This window comes from Moschus berezovskii, chromosome 26, assembly GCF_049115385.1.
Source record: "Moschus berezovskii isolate FMDL1 chromosome 26, NW_MosBer_1.0, whole genome shotgun sequence".
NCBI classification, from domain to species: domain Eukaryota; kingdom Metazoa; phylum Chordata; class Mammalia; order Artiodactyla; family Moschidae; genus Moschus; species Moschus berezovskii.
The window spans coordinates 16,707,455-16,731,248 of NC_142485.1; the positions used below are offsets into that span (position 1 = coordinate 16,707,455).

At 40.5% G+C, this 23,794-nt stretch overlaps 2 protein-coding genes across 7 annotated transcripts in view; both read right to left on the reverse strand.

Annotated features, from left to right (window-relative positions):
* LOC129549383 (pro-neuregulin-1, membrane-bound isoform) overlaps positions 1-23,794 on the reverse strand; it is a 245,493-nt gene that overhangs the window by 116,246 nt on the left and 105,453 nt on the right. For 5 of the 6 annotated variants that reach the window (XM_088832701.1, XM_088832699.1, XM_088832700.1 and 2 more), the window contains exon 1: positions 14,049-14,751. The exons of the other annotated variant lie outside the window; for it this stretch is intronic. In XM_088832701.1, the coding sequence (XP_088688827.1) occupies positions 14,049-14,718 (670 nt within the window). In that variant the 5' untranslated portion in view covers positions 14,719-14,751. Of the gene's footprint in view, positions 1-14,048; positions 14,752-23,794 lie in introns of those variants that run through there. 6 annotated transcript variants of the gene reach the window in all.
* LOC148773742 (uncharacterized) lies at positions 15,054-17,849 on the reverse strand. The gene has a single exon (XM_088832708.1). The coding sequence runs from the start codon at positions 15,237-15,239 to the stop codon at positions 15,054-15,056; it is 186 nt and encodes a 61-aa protein (XP_088688834.1). The 5' UTR covers positions 15,240-17,849.

Sequence of the window (23,794 nt, forward strand, 5' to 3'; positions counted from 1 at the left end):
TTATGGAGCTTTTATTGCATGACACGAACATATTTCATAAAACAAATACTTCCTGTTACTTAGCAAAGGAAGAGGTAACAGTGAAAGTCATCAGGCTGTTCGTGGTCAAGTCTGCGGTTCAGGTCTCATTCACTCTCCATCCCCCACCCTATCTGGGGAGAAACCACAGGCCTGGACCATCTGCTCCACATCCTCTGATGCTCTGGGACCCCGGTTTCAGAGCATGGTGGGAGAATTGAGGAGGGATCAGCAGAAAGGTCACTGGAGAAGAGGAAATGGTGAGGAGAGTAAAGAGAAAAGTAACTGAAGGACAGCAAGGACAGAGGACTTCCCTGGTGGTCCAGTGGTTAAGACTTGGTGCTTCTACTGCACAGGGCATGGGTTTTATCCTGGGCTGGGGAACTAAGATCCTGCATGCCATGTGGCATGGCCTCCCCCCAGTCCAAAAAAATGAGAGGATGGAGAAGAGAGGAATATTAGAAAAATAAGATTATATCACCATCAGACACCAACATTTAGACACCACGCTGCATTTAGGAAAGGCAGAGGAACCAGAGATCAAGTTGCCAACATCCGCTGGATCATCAAAAAAGCAAGAGAGTTCCAGAAAAAACCTCTACTTCTGCTTTATTGACTATGCCAAAGTCTTAGACTATGTAGATCATAACAAACTGTGGAAAATTCCTCAAGAGGTGGGAATACTAGACCACCTGACCTGCCTCCTGAGAAATCTGTATGCAGGTCAAGAAGCACCAGTTAGAACAAGATGTGGAAAAACAGACTGGTTCCAAACTGGGAAAGGAGTATGTCAAGGCTGTACATTGTCACTCTGCTTATTTAATTTATATGTAGAGTACATCATGTGAAATGCTGGGCTGGATGAAGCCCAAGCTGGAATCAAGATTTCCAGGAGAAATATCAATAACCTCAGATATGCAGATGATACCAGCCTTACGGCAGAGTGAAGAGGAACTAAAAAGCCTCTTGATGAAAGTGAAAGAGGAGAATGAAAAAGTTGGCTTAAAACTCAACATTAAAAAAAAAAAGATTGTGGCATCTGGTCTCATCAATTCATGGCAAATAGATGGGGAAACAATGGACACAGTGACAGACTTTATTTTCTTGGGCTCCAAAATCACTGCAGATGGTGACTGCAGCCATGAAATTAAAAGACACTTGCTCCTTGGAAGAAAAGTTATGACCAACCTAGACAGCATATTAAAATGCAGAGACATTACTTTACCAACAAAGGTCTGTCTAGTCAAAGCTATGGTTTTTCCAGTAGTCATGTATGGATGTGAGAGTTGGACTATAAAGAAAGCTGAGCACAGAAGAATTGATGCTTTTGAACTGTATATTGGAGAAGACTCTTGAGAGTCCCTTGGACTGCAAGGAGATCCAACCAGTCCATCCTAGAGGAAATCAGTCCTGAATATTCACTGGAAGGATTGATGCTGAAGCTTAAACTCCAATACTTTGGCCACTTGATGTGAAGAACTGACTACTGGAAAAGACCCTGATGCTGGGAAAGACTGAAGGAGGGAGGAGAAGGGGAGGACAGAGGGTGAGATGGTTGGATGGCATCACTGACTCAATGGACATGGGTTTGAGCAATCTCCAGGAGTTGGTGATGGACAGGGAAGCCTGGTGTGCTGCAGTTCATGGGCTCGCAAAGAGTTGGACATGACTGAATGACTGAACTGAACTGAACTGGGATACCAACATAGATAGCAAAGCTAATTCTTGAAACTTCTGGTGTCATTTGTTTGCCTGTTAATTATGTTTCCTTCGTGGCCACCATCTTTGTCTTCAGTGTGGTGGCCATTTTCAAATGCATACGAATAAATGGACATTTGCTTTAATTTTAAATAACAAATTTTTAAAATAAAATGAGTCTGGAAGACATTTTTTCAAAGTAGAGAGTTAAATTCCATACTAAGTTTTGATTAAAACAGAGCTCATAAATCTCCCCTTTGGCTGGGATGGCAGTACCTCAAAGAAGGCAATTCAACCACTCAAGTGCATATCACTGAAAATTACAGTAAATCAAGTCTCGTCTTGTCACACCATCTTTGTGATGAAAAATAAAAAATGCTTTATCGTAGGAAGCTTTCCGTGATAATTCATCAAATTTCATTGGATCTATCAGCTTATTTCCACTGCACTGTCAGAAGAGCCTCTGCCCTAGTATGTTACCAAGTATTTCCCCTTAGAAGTGGCCTCGCTGCTCCAATATTGATTCAGCGTTCCATTTCTGCAGCAAATCAATCATACTAGAATAGATAAGAATCAAAATGACCAACACATAAAAGTTTTCCCATGTTTCTGGTTCTACAGTAAAGAATAAATGAGAACACATATACTGTGCTGATTATTATACATGTTGGTAAGTGACAAGCTCTTACAAATTACATCTCTATGCAAGAAAGATCATTAGGTGTACAAAAATATCAAAGGCCCTTAAGTGCAGCCAGAATTGCTTATTTTTTTTCTTTTTGTATTACAGGGACCAATATCCCAGCTAATAAGACTTCATTTTAAGTTCACTGTAGCAGAATCTCCAGGATATATTTAAGATATAATTATTCTCTGCTGTTGTAACATTTTTTTTTGCTTCTTTTAGTTTTTACAAGCCTCTAGCATTTAGATATAGGTCTAGAGTTTTGATTTTATTTGTGTTTTGAAATTTATTGATAAACAACCTGTTCCTCTACACTTTAAATGATTTTATGTACCAAATTTTAGTTATTAGGTAATCATCAAATCAATTCTCTTACTCAAGATAATATGGGCACACATGAAACACATATATTATTTGTAGAACTGATATATATGTTTATGTCATAATTTTAACCAAATTAAAACAACTGCTATGTTTGATTTGGCTCCTGTAAAATTAGGAGAAGCCCATGGACAGAGGATTCTGGCGGGCTACAGTCCATGGTGCTGCAAGAGTTGGACACAACTTAGTGACTAAGTCCAGCCACCACCAAAATTGCTACTGCTGCTAAGTCACTTCAGTCGTGTCCGACTCTGTGTGACCCCATAGACGGAAGCCCATCAGGCTCCCCCGTCCCTGGGATTCTCCAGGCAAGAACACTGGAGTGGGTTGCCATTTCCTTCTCCAATGTGTGAAAGTGAAAAGTGAAAGTGAAGTCGCTCAGTCGTGTCCGACCTTTAGCGACCCCACGGACTGCAGCCTACCAGGCTCCTCCATCCATGGGATTTTCTAGGCAAGAGTACTGGAGTAGCTTGCCATTGCCTTCTCCGACCACCAAAATTATTCTATATAAATTATTATTTTTATGGGTTTTGCAAAAATGCTGAGAACAGCTGAACTGCTATCTTTTGGGGTCCAGAAATTCCAGTCTGGGACAATGAAAAACATTTGGTGAACATCAATTCCATTCAGATAAATAAAGATCCATGATCCTTTGGGTCCAGCTCCTCCCAGGCACCATATTTAAACTGTATAAATTCCTGTTCTCTACCCTGACCTTCCCTAGAAGGTACTTTCTTGACAAACACAACTTTAGTTACTACCTGTCTTTTTTTTCCTCTTCCAAGTAACTCCTTATCTTTCTCCCTGTAAGAAAGCCCCTCACAATGTGACTTTTTGACATTACTCAAAGAGAATCAATCTATGTATCCTAACAGTTTTTATGGGGTAAAATCACTCTTTCATGATACTAGAGTTCAAGAAATCAGTAAAGTTCTATATCATTCTAAGACATAACAAATTAATCCATCTGTTAAGACTCTCTACGATTTACTTCTAGGAATGTTAACATATGTAGATAGTGTTTATATGAACAGTCCTAGAGAGAGGAAGGAAGTTAATATTTCTTAAGTCTTGTTCTAATATCCTAATATTTTTTCCCATAGAGTAATTTACGTAGCCCTCAACACAATCTCACGAGCATTTAAGGGATTAACATTCCAATTTGTTCCAATGTAAAAACTGAATCTCCAGTGGTGATGTAATTTTCTCAAGGTCATACAGCTTATAAATGGTAGAAATGGGATTTGATGAGAAGTTTCAAGTATAGTTTCCACAGCACCATGATGCTTCTTCAATTCTCATCTTCTGAGTTTTTCATAAGCTTTCCCAGACTCCCAAACTTATTCTCCAGATTTTGTTATAAAACTGTACTTTCAAGATCAAAAGGGGCAAAGAATAAAGTGAATAAGGGAATCTAAGTAAAATGAGAGAGAAAAAATTGGTACTGGTTTCATATTTACTGTATCTTAGGCTTAGGACTTCTTGTTTTCCACTAACTCATTGAATCCCCCAAACATCCCCAAGAGAAGCACACTACTGATCTCACAAATAAATGAGGAAACAGATTCGGATGGATGATCAAACTTGCTCAAGCCTATGAGGAATGGCATGTGGGATTAAAATTTCGGTCTGCTCCTCACAGACATAGAGAAGAAATTTATGGTAACCAGAGGGGAAGGGGGAGATGGAGGCATAGAGTGGGAGTTGGGGATTGACATGTACACACTACTATATTTAAAAAAGGTAATCAACAAGGACCTACTATATAGCACAGAGAACTCTGCTCAATATTCTGTAATAATCTAAGTGGGAGAATAATTTTAAAAAGAAGAGATACACGTATACATATAAGTGAATCACTTTGCTACATGCCTGAAACTAACACAACACTGTTAATCAACTATGCCCCAATATAAAATAAAAAATTTTCAAAAATTCCCAATTAGAAAGCTAAGGCCTAGGGCAAGACAGAAATCAAAGCTGCAAAAGACATCAGTAGTAAACATATTTAATAACCTGCTAGGAGCATGAATGTCCCTCAACAATGTCACTGATTGAATATTCTGTTAAGAAGATATTAAATTCTTTCCAAATAAGGAGCACACTTCAGTTGGGTTAGCTTTGATTTTTAAAAAATTCTCCCATATCTAGACCAAAGGAACAAGATAGAAAACCCAGAGATGAACACACCTATGGGCACTGTATCTTTGACAAAGGAGGTAAGAATATACAATGGAGAAAAGACAGTCTCCTTAATAATTGGTGCTGGGAAAACTGGACAGCTACATGTAAAAGAATGAAATTAGAACACTTCCTAATACCATACACAAAGATAAACTCAAGATGGATTAAAGACCTAAATGTAAGACCAGAAACTATAAAACTCTTAGAGGAAAATGTAGGCATTACACTCTTTGACAAAAATGACAGCAAGATTCTCTATGACCCACCTCCTACAGTAAAGGAAATAAAAACAAAAATAAACAAGTGGCACGTAATTTAACTTAAAAGTTTTTAAGAAAAGGAATCCAAAGAGAAAACTATAAACAAGGTGAAAAGACAATCCTCAGAATGGGAGAAAATAATAGTAAATGAAACAACTGACAAAGGATTAATCTCCAAAATATATAGCAGCTCATTCAATTCAGTACCAGAAAAACAAATAACCCAATCAAAAAGTGGGCCAAAGACCTAAACAGAGAATTCTCCAAAGAAGACATACAGATGGCTAATAAATACATGAAAATATGCTCAACATCACTCATTATCAGAGAAATACAAATCAAAACTACAATGACGTATCACCTCACACTGGTCAGAATGGCCATCATCAAAAAATCTACAAACAATAAATGCTGGAGAGCTTGTGGAGAAAAGGGAACCCTCTCGTACTGGTGGTAGGAATGTAAATTGATACAGCCGCTATGGAGAACAGTATGGAGTTTCCTTAAGAAACTAGGAATCAAACTACCATATGACGCAACAATCCCACTACTGGGCACATACTCTGAGAAAGTCATAACTGTTAAAGGCACATGTACCCCAATCGTCACTGCAGTACTATTTACAACAGTTAGGACGTGGAAGCAACTTAGATGTCCATTGACAGATGAATGGATAAAGAAGCTGTGGTATATATATATATATATACAATGGAATATTACTCAGCCATAAAAAGAATGCATTTGAGTCAGTTCTAATGAGGTGGCTGGACCTAGAGCCTATTATACAGAGTGAACTGTCCGAAAAAGAAAAACAAATATTGTATATGGATGCATATATATGGACTGTAGGAAGATGGTACTGATGAAGCTATTTGCAGGGCAGCAATAGAGACACAGACATAGAACACAGACTTATAGACACAGTTAGGGAAGGAGAGGGTAGGATGAACTGAGAGTGCCACGGAAACATATACATTACCGTATGTAAAACAGACTTATAGACACAGTTAGGGAAGGAGACGGTAGGATGAACTGAGAGTGCCACGGAAACATATACATTACCGTATGTAAAACAGACTTACAGACACAGTTAGGGAAGGAGACGGTAGGATGAACTGAGAGTGCCACGGAAACATATACATTACCGTATGTAAAACAGATAGCCAGCGGGTATTTTCTGTATGACTCAGGGAGCTCAAAAGGGTACTCTATGACAACCCAGTGCGGTGGGATGGGATGGGAGGTGGGAGGGAGGTTTCAGAGGGAGAAGACATATGTACACATATGGTTGAATCATGTTGATGTATGGCAGAAACTACCACAATATTGTAAAGCAATCATCTTTCAATTAAAAATAAATACATTAAAAAAATTCTCACATATACTTACGTTTTGGGGAAAGGCCAAATGCTAGGAGGGATTGGGGGTGGGAGGAGATGGGGACGACAGAGAATGAGATGGCTGGATGGCATCACCGACTCGGTGGACATGAGTTTGAGTGAACTCTGGGAGTTGGTGATGGACAGGGAGGCCTGGCGTGCTGTGATTCATGGGGTCGCAGAGTCGGACACGACTGAGCGACTGAACTGAACTGAACTGAAACTGATTTCCTATATGGATCAAAATCAGAAAGGGAAAATTGTCTTCTTTAAAGAAGAGATCTGTAGTGGGGGGAAGAGCCTGACGAGTTAGTATGTAAATAATAAATAGGAAGTCACACTCATCTGAATTAAGGCAATACATACTATTTGAATATAAAGGCTAAAACTAATTTGGATAAGAAAAGCAGAGTGTAGAGAAGACAAGAATTATTTCTGTTTCAGTCTTAGCATTGACAGCATTTAACTATAGTGTTTTTGGGTGAGTCGCTTCACTTTTCCAGATCTTAATTTCCTCCCTCAGGCAGACACTTGGATCATCTCTCCAAACTTTCAACATATAAAATTCTATTATCATATAATATCAATTATATTTGTCAGAAATAATCTTTGAATGCATATACATACACAACACTGGGTTCAATTCACCGCAGTAAAGATGGCAACAAGGTTTGAGATGATGAAGACTAGTCACTCCTACTCATGTGAACGGTATATGAACCTAACTTATTTCAATTTGAGAACTAAACAACTTAATGACAGATTCAATCCTTTCTCTGGACAATGAAACTAAAAATCCTCAGGAATATTTTAATACCCTTGTTCAGTAAGCCATAAAAATACATACAAAATATGATTTCAAAAATATTTACAGCTATCAGGTTGCTAGAATCTACAAGCAATCTTACAATCTTTACATGGTGGAAATATGGAAATATTTTCTACTTTAGGGATTTCCTGGTGGCTTAGCAGTAAAGAATCCATCTGCAATGCAGGAGACACAGGTTCAATCCCTGGGTTGGGAAAACTCTCTGGAGAAGGAATTGGCAGCCCGCTCCAGTATTCTTGCCTGGGAAATCCCATGGACAGAGGAGCCCGGAAGAATACAGCCCATGGGGTCTCAAAGAGCAACTAACACACTTTCCCATTTTAAGAGAGTGTTCTTAAAAGGGCTAAACACATTTCACCTTCCTGACCATGTAAATGCTTTGGTTAAATTATGTCATAGAGGTCGAACAGGAATCAGGCAAAGTTACCAGTAGCAGACAGAAGTGGTTTCACTTTAGGATAGAGGATATCATTGGTTAAGTGTTCAGTATTCCACAAAGAGGAATACTAGCGAACAGGAATGGCAGTCAAAATGTGAATAAAACGAAGGTGAGGAGAAGAAACACTGAATTCAGAGAGCGCTTATGTAGCAAAGTAAAGAAACAGAGTGGTGATAATCGATTCTAAAAATCCACTAGAATACAAGCTTTTTGAGGGCAAGGGCTTTTATTGGTTTTTATGGTGATAGGATGCATTTAGAACCATGCCTGGCACATAGCAGGTGCCTGATATGTATTCACTGAACAAAGACAAAGAGGAAACCACAGCAGCAAACTGAAACATGAACATAACAACAATAATAAAAACGGAAAAACAAGCATAAAAGCAGACATGGTGACACTCATGGCCTGGTAGAAAGTTTAGGATGGGAGTTACAGACCTAGTTCTCAGGGGCTTCCAGCTCAACATGAGACAAGTCATAACCTTTTAATGTCTTTGTTTCTCAATCTACAGCTTCTCTCTTCCTTCATGCTTTAAAAGGTTATGACCAACCTAGATAACATATTAAAAAGCAGAGACATTACTTTGCCAACCTAGTCAAGGCTAGTCAAGGCTATGGTTTTTCCCATGGTCATGTATGGATGTGAGAGTTGGACTGTGAAGAAAGCTGATCGCCGAAGAATTGATGCTTTTGAACTGTGGTGCTGGAGAAGACTCTTGAGAGTCCCTTGGACTGCAAGGAGATCCAACCAGTTCATTCTAAAGGAGATCGATCCTGGGTGTTCATTGGAAGGACTGATGCTAAAGCTGAAACTGCAATACTTTGCTGGGAGGGATTGGGGGCAGGAGGAGAAGGGGACGACAGAGGATGAGATGGCTGGATGGCACCACCAACTCGATGGACATGAGTTTGAGTGAACTCCGGGAGTTGGTGATGGACAGGGAGGCCTGGTGTGCTGTGATTCATGGGGTTGCAAAGAGTCGGACACAAAAGAGAGACTGAACTGAACTGAACTGATGCGATATTATTCAAAGGGAAGGAAGACAAACAGAGATGTATGGTCTGGGACATGATTTTCTGGGAATGTGAAAACGCTGATGTGAATATTTTTATGTCAATACAAAGGAAAAGAAGAAGATGAGATAAAGAAAAGGGCCAAAGTTTGAATCAATGGTGGCTGAAACAGACCAGTATGTTGTTCATCAGATGAAGACATTTTTTGGTATGTGTTTTTGTAAAACATGTAAGTATCATTCAGTATTAAAATGCAATAAGGTTCCATAGGAAAGAAAAGACAGGTGAAAATGCTTGGATATCTTAGAGTGTAGTGGAATTTTGACATAGAAATGCCAACAAGGCATAATTAGGGAAATAAGAAAGATTCAAGATATAATTGGGAGTGTGAGAAGGGAGAGGAAGGAAGCAAAACTGGGTATCATAAAGGAATAAAGAGAAATAATTCAATTGGGATGTTCAGGAAAGAGGTGAGCCATATAGCCATCTGCTGCCTGTCAGGAAAGAGATCATCGGAGAAAAACTAAGCTGTTTTCTCAAAAGCAAGCTGAATACTGTATGAGTGATGAAATTATAAAGGATCGTATCTGCCGAAAATTTAGTAAGAAAAGAACAAGAGAGTGAAAGGAAAATTTCATTTTAATTTTCTAAGTGGGAACTCTATACACATGACCAGTGGTCCCACTTGAAGTACTTCCTGTAACTAGCAGTCAGATGCCACTTAAACTACCAGATTTAGTCTCCAGCTCTAACTCTCTTGGGCTTCCCTGATAGCTCAGATGTTAAAAAAAAAAAACCCTGCAATGCAGGAGTCCCTGATTCGATCCCTGGGTTGGAAAGATCCCCTGGAGAAGGGAATGGCTACCCACTCCAGTACTCTCAGACTTCCTGGTGGCTCAGACGGTAAAGAATCTGCCTCCAATGCAGGAGACCCTGGGTTGGGAAGACCCTTATCTAAAGAGTCAGACATGACTGAGTGACTTTCACTTCTCTTCACATCTAATCCTCTAGAACAGGAAAAATGATAGGGGAAAACAGCACTGTTGGGGACTAAATTCTGGTAGATAGGACATTGCTCTGTTTTCTACTCTTAGGGTTTCCCTAAACTTTTCAGAGTTTTGTGAATTTTAATAAAAGGGTTCATTTTACTAAATTGTTCAGAGTCTGGCTTTCCTCATGAGTAAATTAATAAAATTATTTAGTTCACATCAAGGATCTACCCATTTCTTTCAGTTTTTAATGTCTTAGGCTTTCAACAAATATGGTGAAAGCAGAGAAAATTTATTTGGAATCACCATTCTGAAACAACTATAGGTACAGTTGCAAGGAACTAGAAGCGTCTACGGGGCTTAAAACGAATGCCACTTTTCAACAGAAGGGGAAAAGTCCTACAGTATATTCAATTGATCATGTTGAATTTTGTATAGTGTATTCATATTGTTACTCTGGTAACAATGGTGTGCCATGAAACTCAGCAGTACAAAGATTTAAGAAAAAGCAAAACAAGTTTAGCCTAAGATGAAAATACTAATACATTCTTTTTGTGTGTGTGCGTGTGTGTGTATACACACATATATATATAATTTATTTATTTGGCTACACTGAGTCTTCGTTGTGGCACGTGGGATTTTTACAGCAGATGGGATCTAGTTCCCTGCAGGGGCTGAACCCGGGCCCCTTGCATTGGAAGCATGGAGTTTTAGCCACTGGGCCACCAGGGAAGTCCCAGAAAACACTAACACATTCTTATACCCAAGAGTCAGTTGTGAAGCAGGCTGCACCATTTAGAATTTCTTTCAGGATGGTACCCTAGTTTCCTGGTTACAACTTAATTAATCAGCTCTTTTTATAGTCATCTAAGTTTGCAATCTCCCAGCATCAGATCTTTCCAGATAAACAAAAGGGAAGAAAAATGTTCAAGCCCAGGCAAAGGAAACAAATGAATGGTTCCAGAACTGCCTTGCTGAAAACTATAAACTTAACTATTCACATGATAATATAATTATGGTGGGAAACCACTAACCACACACAGAAAAACTTTAGAATTACATATACGTTTTAATGTTTTCATATTTTACGTATTGCCTAAACAGTAAATTCAAGCCCTGTATTAGATTGCTTACTCTCTAATTGTATGCATCGTCTAAGATGGTAAGAACATGCAACTATATTGCCTTATGAAAGAAATATTCATTTTAAAATAGCTGACGTAGTCACTATACTTCTAGTCTATTTAAAAGGTGACATTTTGCCTAATATAATAAGGACGAAGAGTGTCTTGATTTTAGAAGAGTCATTAAGGGAGAGAGTAATTCTAGTATTTATGGAATAAAACCCTAACGTGCTAATAGGTAGATTGGTTTGGGAAATAACACAGCAGACACAATTACCGGGATTGTCTCTGTTCTAGTCTCACCGGCTCCAGGATAAAGAAGAATCAATTAGCCCTCCACAGACTATGACCTTGAAGGCTACAGCTCTGTGCATAATACACTGAATATGCTGAGCCAGATAGAAACGGAGAATCAAGTTCTGAGACCACGGAAGAGCACGGTTCAGATATGATAATGTCTTTTTAAAACATAAGCTGTGACAGCTTTCAGGCATGTCAAAAGCATGCAGGACGATGAAAGAAAAGCCCCGTTCTTTCTGTGACTAAGCGACAGTTTCTTAGCAGAAGAGCAAAAAGCGAAAGAGACTGCAAAATGACTATCTAATGCCAAGCTTTTCTCTCTGTTTTTTGCCCTCCTTTAGTTAATGGTTACAAGCTTCTTAAACCGCTAAACAATCATGTAAGAGTGTTTAAAACCAAAGCTCCCTGGACCAGTGCCTTTCCAAAATAAAAGAAATATAGACTCATAATTTTTAGGATATTTATGCTTTTGCTGTTTTCAGGTACCAGTTCAAAAAAGGAACCCTACGGGTCTCACACAGCAAACCCTATAGGCGGTAAAGTGTTAACCAACTGTCTAGCCCTAACTTTCCAGAAAACTACATCTCAGACAGCTTTTGCAGGTTTATCTCCAATGCACTCAGAGTGCTGCAGCTGTGTATCTGGCCAGAACTGGCTACTATGATGCTTTTAGACAGTAGTAAATCTTTCCCACTCAATAGAAACGCCAGAAAAATCAATGTCCTGCCTTGGAAAAAAAAAAGAAAAAAACTGTATGGAATGTGTAATCTATTAAAACAGGAAAAGAATTTACCTTAGAAAAGAATTTCTCAAAACGTCACAAGAGACTTTTTAAAACAGTCCTAGATCAGGAAAATGTGCTGGAGATTTCTTTGTTTGCTTGTTTTCCTCCAGTGACAAAATTATAGGATTGAGTCAAAGAGTTTTTCAAAGGGTCTTCTTTCTTTTTCTGAACAGCTAAACTGATTCAGGCACATTTTAATTCAAGACTGAAGTTGAAAATGATAAAAAGACAAAAGAAGTAACCTTGTCTTCACGGTGAATTTCTCTTCTCTTTGCAGGATCTGTACTTGCTTTTTATAGCCTGTCATTTCATCTGGGTATTATTTCCCGGTCACTTTGCCAGGTGGGAAGAGGCGGTGAATACAGTGATGGCTGTCAGATCTTTAATGATGCTTCAGGGATTTGATAAAGATACAAAGCAGTGTCTGCAGAAAGGAGGTTCTTCCCTAATTACACCTGAAAAGCAAGCCTTTTTTTTCTTTAAATCTTTGCCACTGAAACTGGTGTGTATGAAATGAGCCTGAATCACAAGCACAAATCAAGTTTTTCTGCATTTCTAGAACATATGGCTCTCCCGCATACTGAACAACATGTCTGCAAAAGATATTTTTAATCTTCATTACCATCCAGAGGGAAACAGTAGGGGTATTTCATCACAGAATCTTTACCCTCACCTCTCCTTTAGAGACTTTACGCACGGTATTCAAACCGAATTCTCTGATCCTTTACTTTTTTCTAAGGAAACAGTTTCAATGGTGAAAAGAAGACAGTGAAACAAAAATAAATTAGAAACTTTTTTAAAAGCTATAGAAAATGCCTCTCTTCTATAATGATGTTTAAAACAATCTGACTAGTCATGGTTTCATCCTTGTCAACTTTTTCATTATAAAGCATTGCAACGACCCAGTACAGACGGCAGTAGGACTGCTCTGTATTGTTTTAAGAGCATGGGCTCTCTTCACTCACAGATTATTAACCAGGACTGCCGCAATCTTACAGACAAAAAAGACACATCTGAAAAAAAAAGATTTATCTTACTAATGTGTCTTGTACTTTCTAATGACTATCAGGGAAGCTATTTAATTATTTGATTCCAGAAGGTAAAACTAATTTGGACAAACCATAATAGGAAAGAATATACATATATACACACCCACACACACACATATACCAGAGTCCCTTTGTTGTACAGAAGAAATTAACACAACATTGTAAAATCAACTATACTTGAATAAAATTTAAAAAAACCTAATTGGGAGAAAATCCTTTCATGTAGAATTGTACCAGATCCTGAATAAAACTGCCCCTAACAAGTGCTCAGCAACTCAAACTATAATCTGAGCATGACAGCAACCTTCTGATGCTGGTAAGAGGTGAGTGCTATAAACATCTAAGACTTCATGCAGTATTGGGAAGAAGCAATTAAAGTACAAACATGGGGAGAACTGGTTTAGGGAACAGGAAGAAGAGATGGAGAAGGATAACTGGCAACCTGGGCTGGCTGGAAGGCAAAGGATTAACAGAAAGGTGAGGAGAGGTAATGGAAAGTTTACACGGGAAAAAAAAAAAATCAGGATCCTACTCACTGCTGTACAGAAGTCACAGCAAGGACAGATCCTGCAAAATAATGCGTGATGTTTTCATCTTAAAAAGTGTTAGAAACCAATGGAATGGAACTGAAAGTCAAGCATGGCTGAGATGCTGAAGCTCTGGGCTGCTCACCCCAGATTTCACCGTTTAGGAAGAGGGAGTTGCTGTGATAGCATCAGTTCTAACCAGCAGTTTGTAAGGTCTTTTCACTCATCTCTCCCGGAGCAAACCAGTCACATGATGCGCTTAAACCAAACCGTGCCATTCAACTCCGAGAAGACAAGGACCCCGCTCTCCGCTCTAGAGAACATTCCGGACGACCTCAAGCCCACCCATCTCCTCTACACATCCTGACCCGTCCGTCTCTACTTACAAAGTTTAGGAGCAGTTTGGAGATTAGTTTCTGTTGATGGTGGCTGAGTGGCTGCCTTGGGTGTTCTTATGTCAGGGCTCCGAGTGGGTGAAGGGAGGGGTGGAGCAGTGGACGGCCGGAAAGAAAAAGCGAAGATACGGTTCTTGGGGGTGGGGACCGCGGAAGGTTCGGAGGACCCAAGGGCATTGTCAACTTGCACTGTAACTCGAACCTCAGTTTCAGACTGAGCCCTGGAGACAGGTGAAGTGTACGCCTTGGCTGATACCCACACAGCAGCTGAAGCTGCAGTTGGATCCAGAGAAATAATAGGATCCTGGCCTAATCCCCCAGGGTCAAGGTGAGTGGGAGAGTCATACTCAAAAATCTTGTCCACAAACACCCACTTGAGGCCGGCGATGCAGAGGCAGAGGCTGACCAGGCAAGCCAGGATGGGGACGATGCAGATTTTCTCTGAGTTGAGGCAACCTCTCAGGCGCTCGGTTTCCAGGCAGACGCAGCAGGGAAGAGTCAGGCCCACAAGCCCCGGGGACCTCCCATCTTCAGTCTGGGTCTCCGGCATGTCTTCGGCTGCCGGAAGCCCATCCAGAGATGGGTCTGCACTCAGCTGAGTGGAAGGGCTCGAGGACCTCTCAGCAGCTCCCTCAGACATGTCTGGGGAATAAATCTCCATCGGCTCACCTCCAGGAGGCCTGGCCTGTCACACTGTCCATTACCATGCAGAGCCCCCCCCAACCAAATGATACAGCATCTCACAGGGAGAAATCGATAAGTCGTCCAAGTCCAAGGCCATTATCAAAAGCAAGAGGAGTTCAGAAGGAAGGTAGGGGAGGCCAAAAAAAAAAAAAAGCCTCTAGCAACAACCAAATAAAAGTATATTGTAATTCTTGACTGCTGTTTCTGGGCCACTTTTGCAGTTCTTTTATATGCTTCTCCAAACCATCCTGGCTGGGTCAGGAAGACAGGAGGCCAGCGGAGAAACCCAGGAGCTGATGCGGCGGCGGTCGGTTAAGTAAACCAGTAGCCCAAACTGAAAGGCATGTTTCTAACCTCGAGCAGCTGCAGCTGGGGTCTGCTCAGATGGAGAAAGCAACTGTCATGCAGAAGAAGTAAAAGCAGGAGCAGGACCAGCGGCGGCGGCGGCGGCAGCAGCGGCGGCGGCAGGAGCGGCAGCAGCGACAGTAGCAACAGCATCCTGTGGTGTGAGCGCGGCGGCGGAAAGGGGCTGAATCATCACAGAGCAGCAGGTGCCTGCCCTCCGAGCATCGCGGCGAACCGTCTCATCGCAGAGCGAGCTGCGGGCGAGCGCGCGGCCGGGAGGGGCGGGCACCGCGCTCGCCGCCCGGCCTTCTCCCCCACCGCCCAGCCACTCCTCTTTGTCCTTCCCGAGCGCTCATTCACTTTCTTCCTCTGCGGCTCTTGCCTTCTCCACAATCTCTTCCCCTTGCCTTCCCCCTCCTCATCCAGAGACTCTCCTTCTTACCTCCCTCCTCTCCCAACCCCCAGCCCTCTATCCGCACTCTGGGGCTGCTGGCTGGTCTGAGTAGAATCAGGATACCCAGCAAGGCGGGACTGCCAGTGACTTCCTATTTTATCCAATTAGAAGGAATAAAGGCCATCAAATCAAAGAGAAACAGGCAGACAGCAGTTAAGCTGAGTCCCCATGGCCCCCACCCAGCTAGCCTCCTCTTTCTCTTTTTTTTTCCCTCCCTACCAAAGCTGCCCTAATCTTCCACCCCCACCTCCCATGCTCTAAAGTCTCCCTGGTTCTCTCTTCTGCACCCACTGTTGGGTCAGAAAAAGCCAGCGATCAATGCTAGCAATCTAACAAAGCTAGGATGGGGCGGGGGGGGGGGGGTGGATGTAGGTGGGACCTTATGGGTTGGACCTGAGGCTTGGCAAAGTCTGATATCTGATTCCTCCCTAGAGAGGTAAGCTTTTCAACAGCAATTTCTTCCTGCCTGCTGCAGAGAGATAGCATTCCGTCCCCAGCCCTCTAATAAGTTTTGTTCACCAAGAGGACTGTTACTGCCTGGTATTTCAACCAACAGCAAGAACATTTTTTTTTTCCTCCTAACCATGGACAGCTCTGCCTTCAGCCCTTGTCGCAATGATTGGGTAAGACTTGGTGATGCCCAACTGTAAAGTGTGGAATATACACACTGGAGAAGGGGATGCTCAGGGAGGGGAGAGAGGTCTTTATGTGCCCACGCTGGTCCCCTTTAAATTTCCATCCTTCTGTCCCACTCACAGCAGTCCCGGACTAATGTCCAGCCAACAAGAAACACCAGTAAGTAACAGCTATAGAGGAGGCTCCCGCTTCATCTTGAAATTAGCCTTCATTGTGACTCCACACTATGGAGGTTGAATTCCCTGAGCGCTGTAATGTATACCACATGTCCTCAGCTATAACTGCACTGCAAGGATTAAGAAGACTTTTCTATAAGAGAATGCCTTTAGGGTTTAGTTTCAGGAGCTTTACCTTAAAGATAGTTTCACTGCCGACTGTCTTTTTTTTTCCTTTTAAAATAGCAGTGGTTAAAAGGCTGTAAGAAATGCACTGTCCTTAATACAGAGAACAGGCAGCCCAGACCCTCCTGTTCACTGCATGTCTGCATTTGAATCTTTAATCCACGCGTTACTGTGACTGGACACCTGAATGGTTCCCAAGGAACCATTTTGTTCACCTATGTCAATAGGAGTCTTAAAAACTGTCTCTAAATCCATACTACATAACCATCATGTGAGTCCCAGAAGCAATAAAATTTAAAGTTGAAGTCCTGAGAGAATCTGCTTTAAGCACGTTATATTTTGTAAAACACAATCTCCACTGCTTTGAAATATTTTTAAGCTGCTAAGTGGGCATGAGATAATATTATCATTTCTTTCAAAATGAAATTGGGGGCAGGAGGAGAAAGGGACGACAGAGAATGAGATGGCTGGATGGCATCACCGACTCTGTGGACATGAATTTGAGTGAACTCCGGGAGTTGGTGATGGACAGGGAGGCCTGGCGTGCTGTGATTCATGGGGTCGCGGAGAGTCGGACACGACTGAGCGACTGAACTGAACTGATATCTTAAAATGTGTTTGCAGTACTATAACTAACAACAACAAAAGCCTGAACCAATTTGCATAATTGTAATTATGGCTCTGACAAACTTCTGGGCAAAATGAATTATCCTTAAATTCACCTCTACGTAACCTAACCTGCATTTATATAGCAGTAACTTGTACTTTAAAATAATTCCTATGCCCACTTTCTAACTTTTAACTATTTGGTTTTAAAACAGAGAGATTCTTCTTAAAGATTCAAGCAACGGACATGAAATTTCCCATCATCGAAAATCTATAGGGAGGCATTTACAGAATTCAGACTGAGAGGAATTAAGATTTTAATGATCATTATTCATGGAATGCTCAAAATCAGTCAGGCAAGTAAATACTTATGCTAGATTAGGATCATTTATAGTTGCTTTAGATATCACCCAGGTTAAATTTGTGGTACTTAATTTCATGATTCTGCACCAAACCAATATTTCACGCAAGTATCATACTCATATATTGGCATTTCATCCACAGTCAAGGTCACCTAGATTTCCAAGGCTAACACGGAGTTCAGAGCCCAAATCAGGTAGGGAAGCGAAGGTACTGAGAAGAGTAACCTGTAATTAAGAAAAGTGCTCCTTCAGTTGCGCCAATACCAACTATTCACCATGCCTTAATAATTAAGAACAAACATATTCAGCAGACAAAGTAATTACTGGGCACTGCTCTAGCCGTCATATTAAAGATGACCAACACTTACAAAGGAAAAGAATGGATTATGTAAAGCATAGGGACTTAAGAGACAGACTACACAAATCACACTGTGGGATATATATGTGTCCTCCCTGGAGAGGCAGTTCATGAATCCTGGGGCTTCTTGGAGCTACGATCAGTTTGCAGAGAGCCAGCCTCCCATAGAACTGTTTCCCATGCAGTTGGAAGGTAAATGTAATGGAGAAAGGGAGTAGGACAGGAGGTAAAGAATAAAAGGAATTCTCCATTAGGTCTGTACTTGAGACGAGGAGTCAGAAGTTGCCTTTATCCCTTTAGCAAATCTTACTATAAAGAATAAAGAAGTGAATACAGGGTGAAATGAATGGGATTGAGGGTCAGAATTTCTTTGACTACAACATGCATGTTTGTAGGAAGAACTGCAAGAATATGTCACTTTAACCCTTTAGCCTCCATCTTCAATACGGCTCAGCAACACCCATATTTCCATGTCCCCTTAAACAATGAACAAGGAACAAATTATTGTTACCTTTTTAAAACCGCATAACCACCTCTTCTATAACAACAAAAGCTACCTTTATAGAGCTCCACTGTGATTCCAGGTACTCTGCTAGGTTCTTGCCATACACAATTTCTGACCTTCACTAAATTCTGTATAGAACATATTATCTTTTTTGTTTAAAAAAAAAAGGACTCAGGCAGCTTATATAACTTATCTATGGACACATAGCTATTAAGCAATAGCACCACTAGCACAAATTTTGAACAAAATTCTGACTCATGCTATTTCTACCAAATAATACTGTTTCTTGTTTTTAATCAAAGAAGGCATCTGATTACATATTGTTTACCTATTACTTCAATAGGAAAAATAAGAGAACCAGAAAGTGTAACAATGAAATAGGCATTTTAATTTTACTTTAATGTCGTTGCTAAATGAACTTAAAGGTGCCGAGTTTCCAGAACAAGAGCTTTCTAAAATTCTGCCTAGTGATCTTTAGAAGTTGCAAGAATTAAGCATAGGTTATTTACATATGATCGTTTATAGTTTAAATAGAAGAGCTCTTACACAGTCTCTGTTCTGAGATCTTCTTGGGAAGATCTCAAGATTTGTTACATATTGCTATGAAATAAATTGCCCTGAAACACATTACATTTGTTGTTAAACTAACAACCACTGTATTACATCTCACTAGCCCGCAGGATTACTGGGTTCAGCTGAGTGGTTCTTCTGCTCCATTAGATGTCAGCTAGGGCTGCAATCCCGGAGAAGGCAATGGCAAGCCACTCCAGTACTCTTGCCTAGAAAATCCCATGGATGGAGGAGCCTGGTAGGCTGCAGTCCCTGGGGTCGCTAAGGGTCGGACACGACTAAGCGACTTCACTTTCACTTTTCACTTTCACACATTGGAGAAGGAAATGGCAACCCACTCCAGTGTTCTTGCCTGGAGAATCCCAGGGACGGGGGACCCTGGTGGGCTTCTGTCTATGGGGTCACACAGAGTTGGACACGACTGAAGTGACGCAGCAGCAGCAGCAGGGCTGCAATCCATTGGAGGTGTAACTGAGCTGAAAAAGTCAAGATTCACACACATGACTAGCAGCTGATGCCAGACGTCAGCTGGGAACTCAGCTGGGACTGTCAGATGGTGCACCAACATGTGGCTTCTCCATGGGGCCTGGACTTCTCACAGCATGGCAGCTGGGTTCTGAGAGGATACAGCCCAAGAGGGAGGAAGCACAAGCTGCCAGTCCTCCTTAAGACTGACTTTGGAAGTGGTACAGGCTCATTTCCATTGCATCCTATTGGCCAAATAGTCACAGTGCCAGCTGAGATTCAAGGAAAGGGGAGATAAATCTTGATGGAGAGAGTAACAGGGAATTTGCAACCACAGTTCATCCACCACAACAGTTAAAGTCAACGTTGGTAAGTCAACCTGGGTCAAGAGGCTCTGCAGTAATGTAGAATGAGATTCAGCAGAACCAAGTCAAAATGCACTTATATTTCTAATACACAGTACTCCAGCTTCCTTCTAAACCAGCTTCAATGAAGAAAACAATCCTGCTATGTTGTGCATACATGAGTGCTTATGCTCAGTTGTGTCCGACTCTTTGCGACCCTTTGAGCTCGCCAGGCTCCTCTGTCCATGGAATTTTTCAGGCAAGAATATTGGAGTGGGTTGTCATTTCCTTCTCTAGGGGATCTTCCTGACCCAGGACTGAACCTGCATCTCCTGTCTCCTGCAGGCAGATTCTTTACCCACGGAGCCATCAGGGAAGCCTTTTATTATATCATCCAATAGAAAATACTAAAATTCCTCTGCTACTTCAAGTCAAGCTAGGCCACTATATCTGCATCGCTTTTATTTATTTTATTATCAGAAATATTTAGCATACCTCCAGGAGATGAAAGAGGATGACCATATCACATAAACTTACTTTCTCTTTTACTATTTTTTTTTGGTGTCTTGGTTATTTCCCACTGAAAATGTTTATCTTTGAAAAAGTCGACCCTTGCTCTGTAAGTTTATGGCCAAAACATAGAATTTACTTTGTGATATCTAATACCATGATGATAGCAGTGATTTCATTTTCTGGATTGCAATCTTTGAGAATGACTATGTATAAATTATAATGATTTATTCATTGCTAATGAATTAATCACGATTTTCACAAGAAAGCTTCAGGACTTAAAAGGATCCCTAAAACTTGCTGCTTCTTATGAGAGGACCAAGTTCTCAAATGGATCTGTCAGCTTCTTCCCATCCATTTGAAAATCTTCCCCCAGCTCACATCTCAGCCCCTCCATGGAACTCTTTCATGGTCCCAAGTCAAAGATACATCATTCTTTATTTTTGTTGGGGTACATCTTCCTAGGTGTTACTGCTTAATTATGTGACATATATAGGATGGATGGGGAAGAATGCAGTTTCTTTGAAGGCCAGGTCTATTAGTATTTGGCTGTCGCAAACTAGAGCTATGCTAGCCATTCGATACACACATTTTGTTTGGTTTTAATTGTAATTCAATTATACATATCATGGCACCTCTAATAAATTGGTAGACCTTTTTCTTGTCCATCTATCTATTCAAAATACCCTCTATACTCCACTCTATTTTTTCACATCTTCTAATGATCAGTTCAGATACATGCTTATCAAATTTTATGAGTTTCCAAATATGGTTTTTATGAATTTATTTTCATCTAGGGAAACTTTGTTACCCCAACTATATTAACTCTCAAATGCCATGGTATTTTTCAGGCAAGAATACTAGAGTAGATTGCCATTTCCTTCTCCAGGGGATCTTCTTGACCCAGGGATCAAACCTGCATCTGCCATGTTTCCTTCACTGCAGGCGGATTCTTTACCCGCTGAGCCATCAGGGCAGCCCCCTATTATATCATCCAATAGCAAATACTCAAATTCTGCTGCTACTTCAAGTCAAGTTAGGCTACATAATCTTATGTTTTGCATAGATCCTTTTAGGAGATGGAAAGTTAGGAATAACCCAATATTGAACTGTTTTTCCTGCAGTTCTCTCTTCAACTAAACAGAAAAGTTCTCTCAGGGCAAACCAAATCCACGGGCTTGCCAATGTTCTTCTATATTACTCATAATGCTAAACAGGTTAAGATGAAACCCCTTTCACTTTACTGGGCAGGTATTTTTCTCTTCACTTTGAGAGTGAATCAAGACTGATTCTCCTTTATTTTTACCCAGTGAAAATTATTTCAGTAAAGACAGTTTGACTTAACTGTAAGAATCATTTTGTGGGAAGCCGTATTGAATGTCTGATATTGACTCTGGGACTGTGTCTTCATTTTGTAACAAATGATTCATTTACTCTGGCACATTTTGTTCTTTATAAGTTTAGGTCCTTTGATCTTCAGCTGCAGTTCAAGAGACAGTAAAGGATCTCAAAGATGAGGATGTGAGAATTTTATACAGATTATTTTTTTACGTTAAATCCCATGTTTATAATCTGATTACTTTGAGAGAAACTATTATTTTCTCACTCCCCGTGAGTAAAATCATTAGTTATATGCAACGACTTTCTTCTTAGTTTTACAAGTCACCTTTCTTTTAATATTATCTTGGACATGTTTGGAACTAGACAGAGATCACTGCACATCACTGTGATAAATGCCAATGAACTGTTCCTAGTAAAATGGTTAATTTTACGTTATGTGAATTCCAACTCAATAAAAAAGAAATTACACTGCACACTCATCATGTTTTCAGCTTCTCCAACATTTACTTTTAAAAGGAAAACACAGTTAATCTGACCAGTTTTTCCAGTGCACTGCACTAAAATAATGAGATGTTGTCATGTATAGATTGCTCTTTCTTCTACAAAATCTAATAGGTCATGTAGCACCAAATCTCTGACAATTCTTAATTATCTATGGACTCTAAATTGATGTTGATGATGCAATACTACATCCCAAGGAACTCAAAAGCACAAATAAGGATATAATAAATTGATCTGTCATTGAGAATTTCAATACAAAAGTTTTATGAGAAAATGAGCAAAGGCTTATAACTCTAGCTCATTTTATATACTTAAAATATTATTTCTCATTCTTCAATACCATCCTATTTACATATTTAGAATACACTAGAAAGATTAGCCAAAAAATGGGTAGACAGTAGTAGGTATTTGAATTATCTATAATTTCAACACAGTGTGCTTTGTTATGAAAAGTGTGATAAACTCATTACCAGAATGTGAGCTTCATAAGGGCCAGCACTTGTGTCTGTTTCCATTAACACATCTCTACTACCTAGAATATGCCTGGCACAGAGGCCAGTAAGTAAGTATTACCGAGTTAACGCATCAACATGGAAACTACTAAAGAAGGATGTAGTTTGGAAGGGCTGATGCTGAAGCTGAAACTCCAATACTTTTGCCACCTGATGCGAAGAACTGACTCATTGGAAAAGACTCTGATGCTTGGAAAGATTGAAGGCAGGAAGAAAAGGGGACGACAGAGGGTTAGATGGTTGGATGGCATCACCAACTCAATGGACATGAATTTGAGCAACATCCGGGAGTTGGTGATGGACAGGGAAGCCTGGTGCGCTGCAGTCCATAGGGTTGCAAAGAGTCAGACATGACTGAGTGACTGAACTGAACTGAAAGGATGTAAAAACTATTGAAAAAATATCTTAAAAGACATGGATGCATCATCAGTTCAGTTCAGTCGCTCAGTCGTGTCTATATGGATACATCATATAGGGTTTTATTTGTGTGAATGAAGCAAATAATATTAAATTAACTGTGTATGATAGGAAGAAGAAAAACCAAAAGGAAAACCATCTTTATAGTGACTACTCCGAGGTTATATGGATGGATGGTCATTCCTGATTATTAGACAATACATGTGTAATCAGTTACCTTGAACAACTATCTTTGCTTCACTTCATTAATATTCACTACTATAAGCTTCTCATCTCACACGCTAGTAAAGTCATGCTCAAAATTCTCCAAGCCAGGCTTCAGCAATATGTGAACTGTGAACTCCCAGATGTTCAAGCAGGTTTTAGAAAAGGCAGAGGCACCAGAGATCAAATTGCCAACATCCACTGGATCATGGAGAAAGCAAGAGAGTTCCAGAAAAACATTTCTGCTTCATTGACTATGCCAAAGCCTTTGACTGTGTGGATCACAGTAAACTGTGGAACATTCTGAAAGAGATGGGAATACCAGACCACCTGACCTGCCTCTTGAGAAACCTGTATGCAGGTCAGGAAGCAACACTCAGAACTGTACATGGAACAACAGACTGGTTCCAAATAGGAAAAGGAGTGTGTCAAGGCTGTATATTGTCACCCTGCTTATTTAACTTATATGCAGAGTACCTCATGAGGAACACTGGGCTGGAAGAAGCACAGGCTGGAATCAAGATTGCTGGGAGAAATATCAATAATCTCAGATATGCAAATGACACTACCCTTATGGCAGAA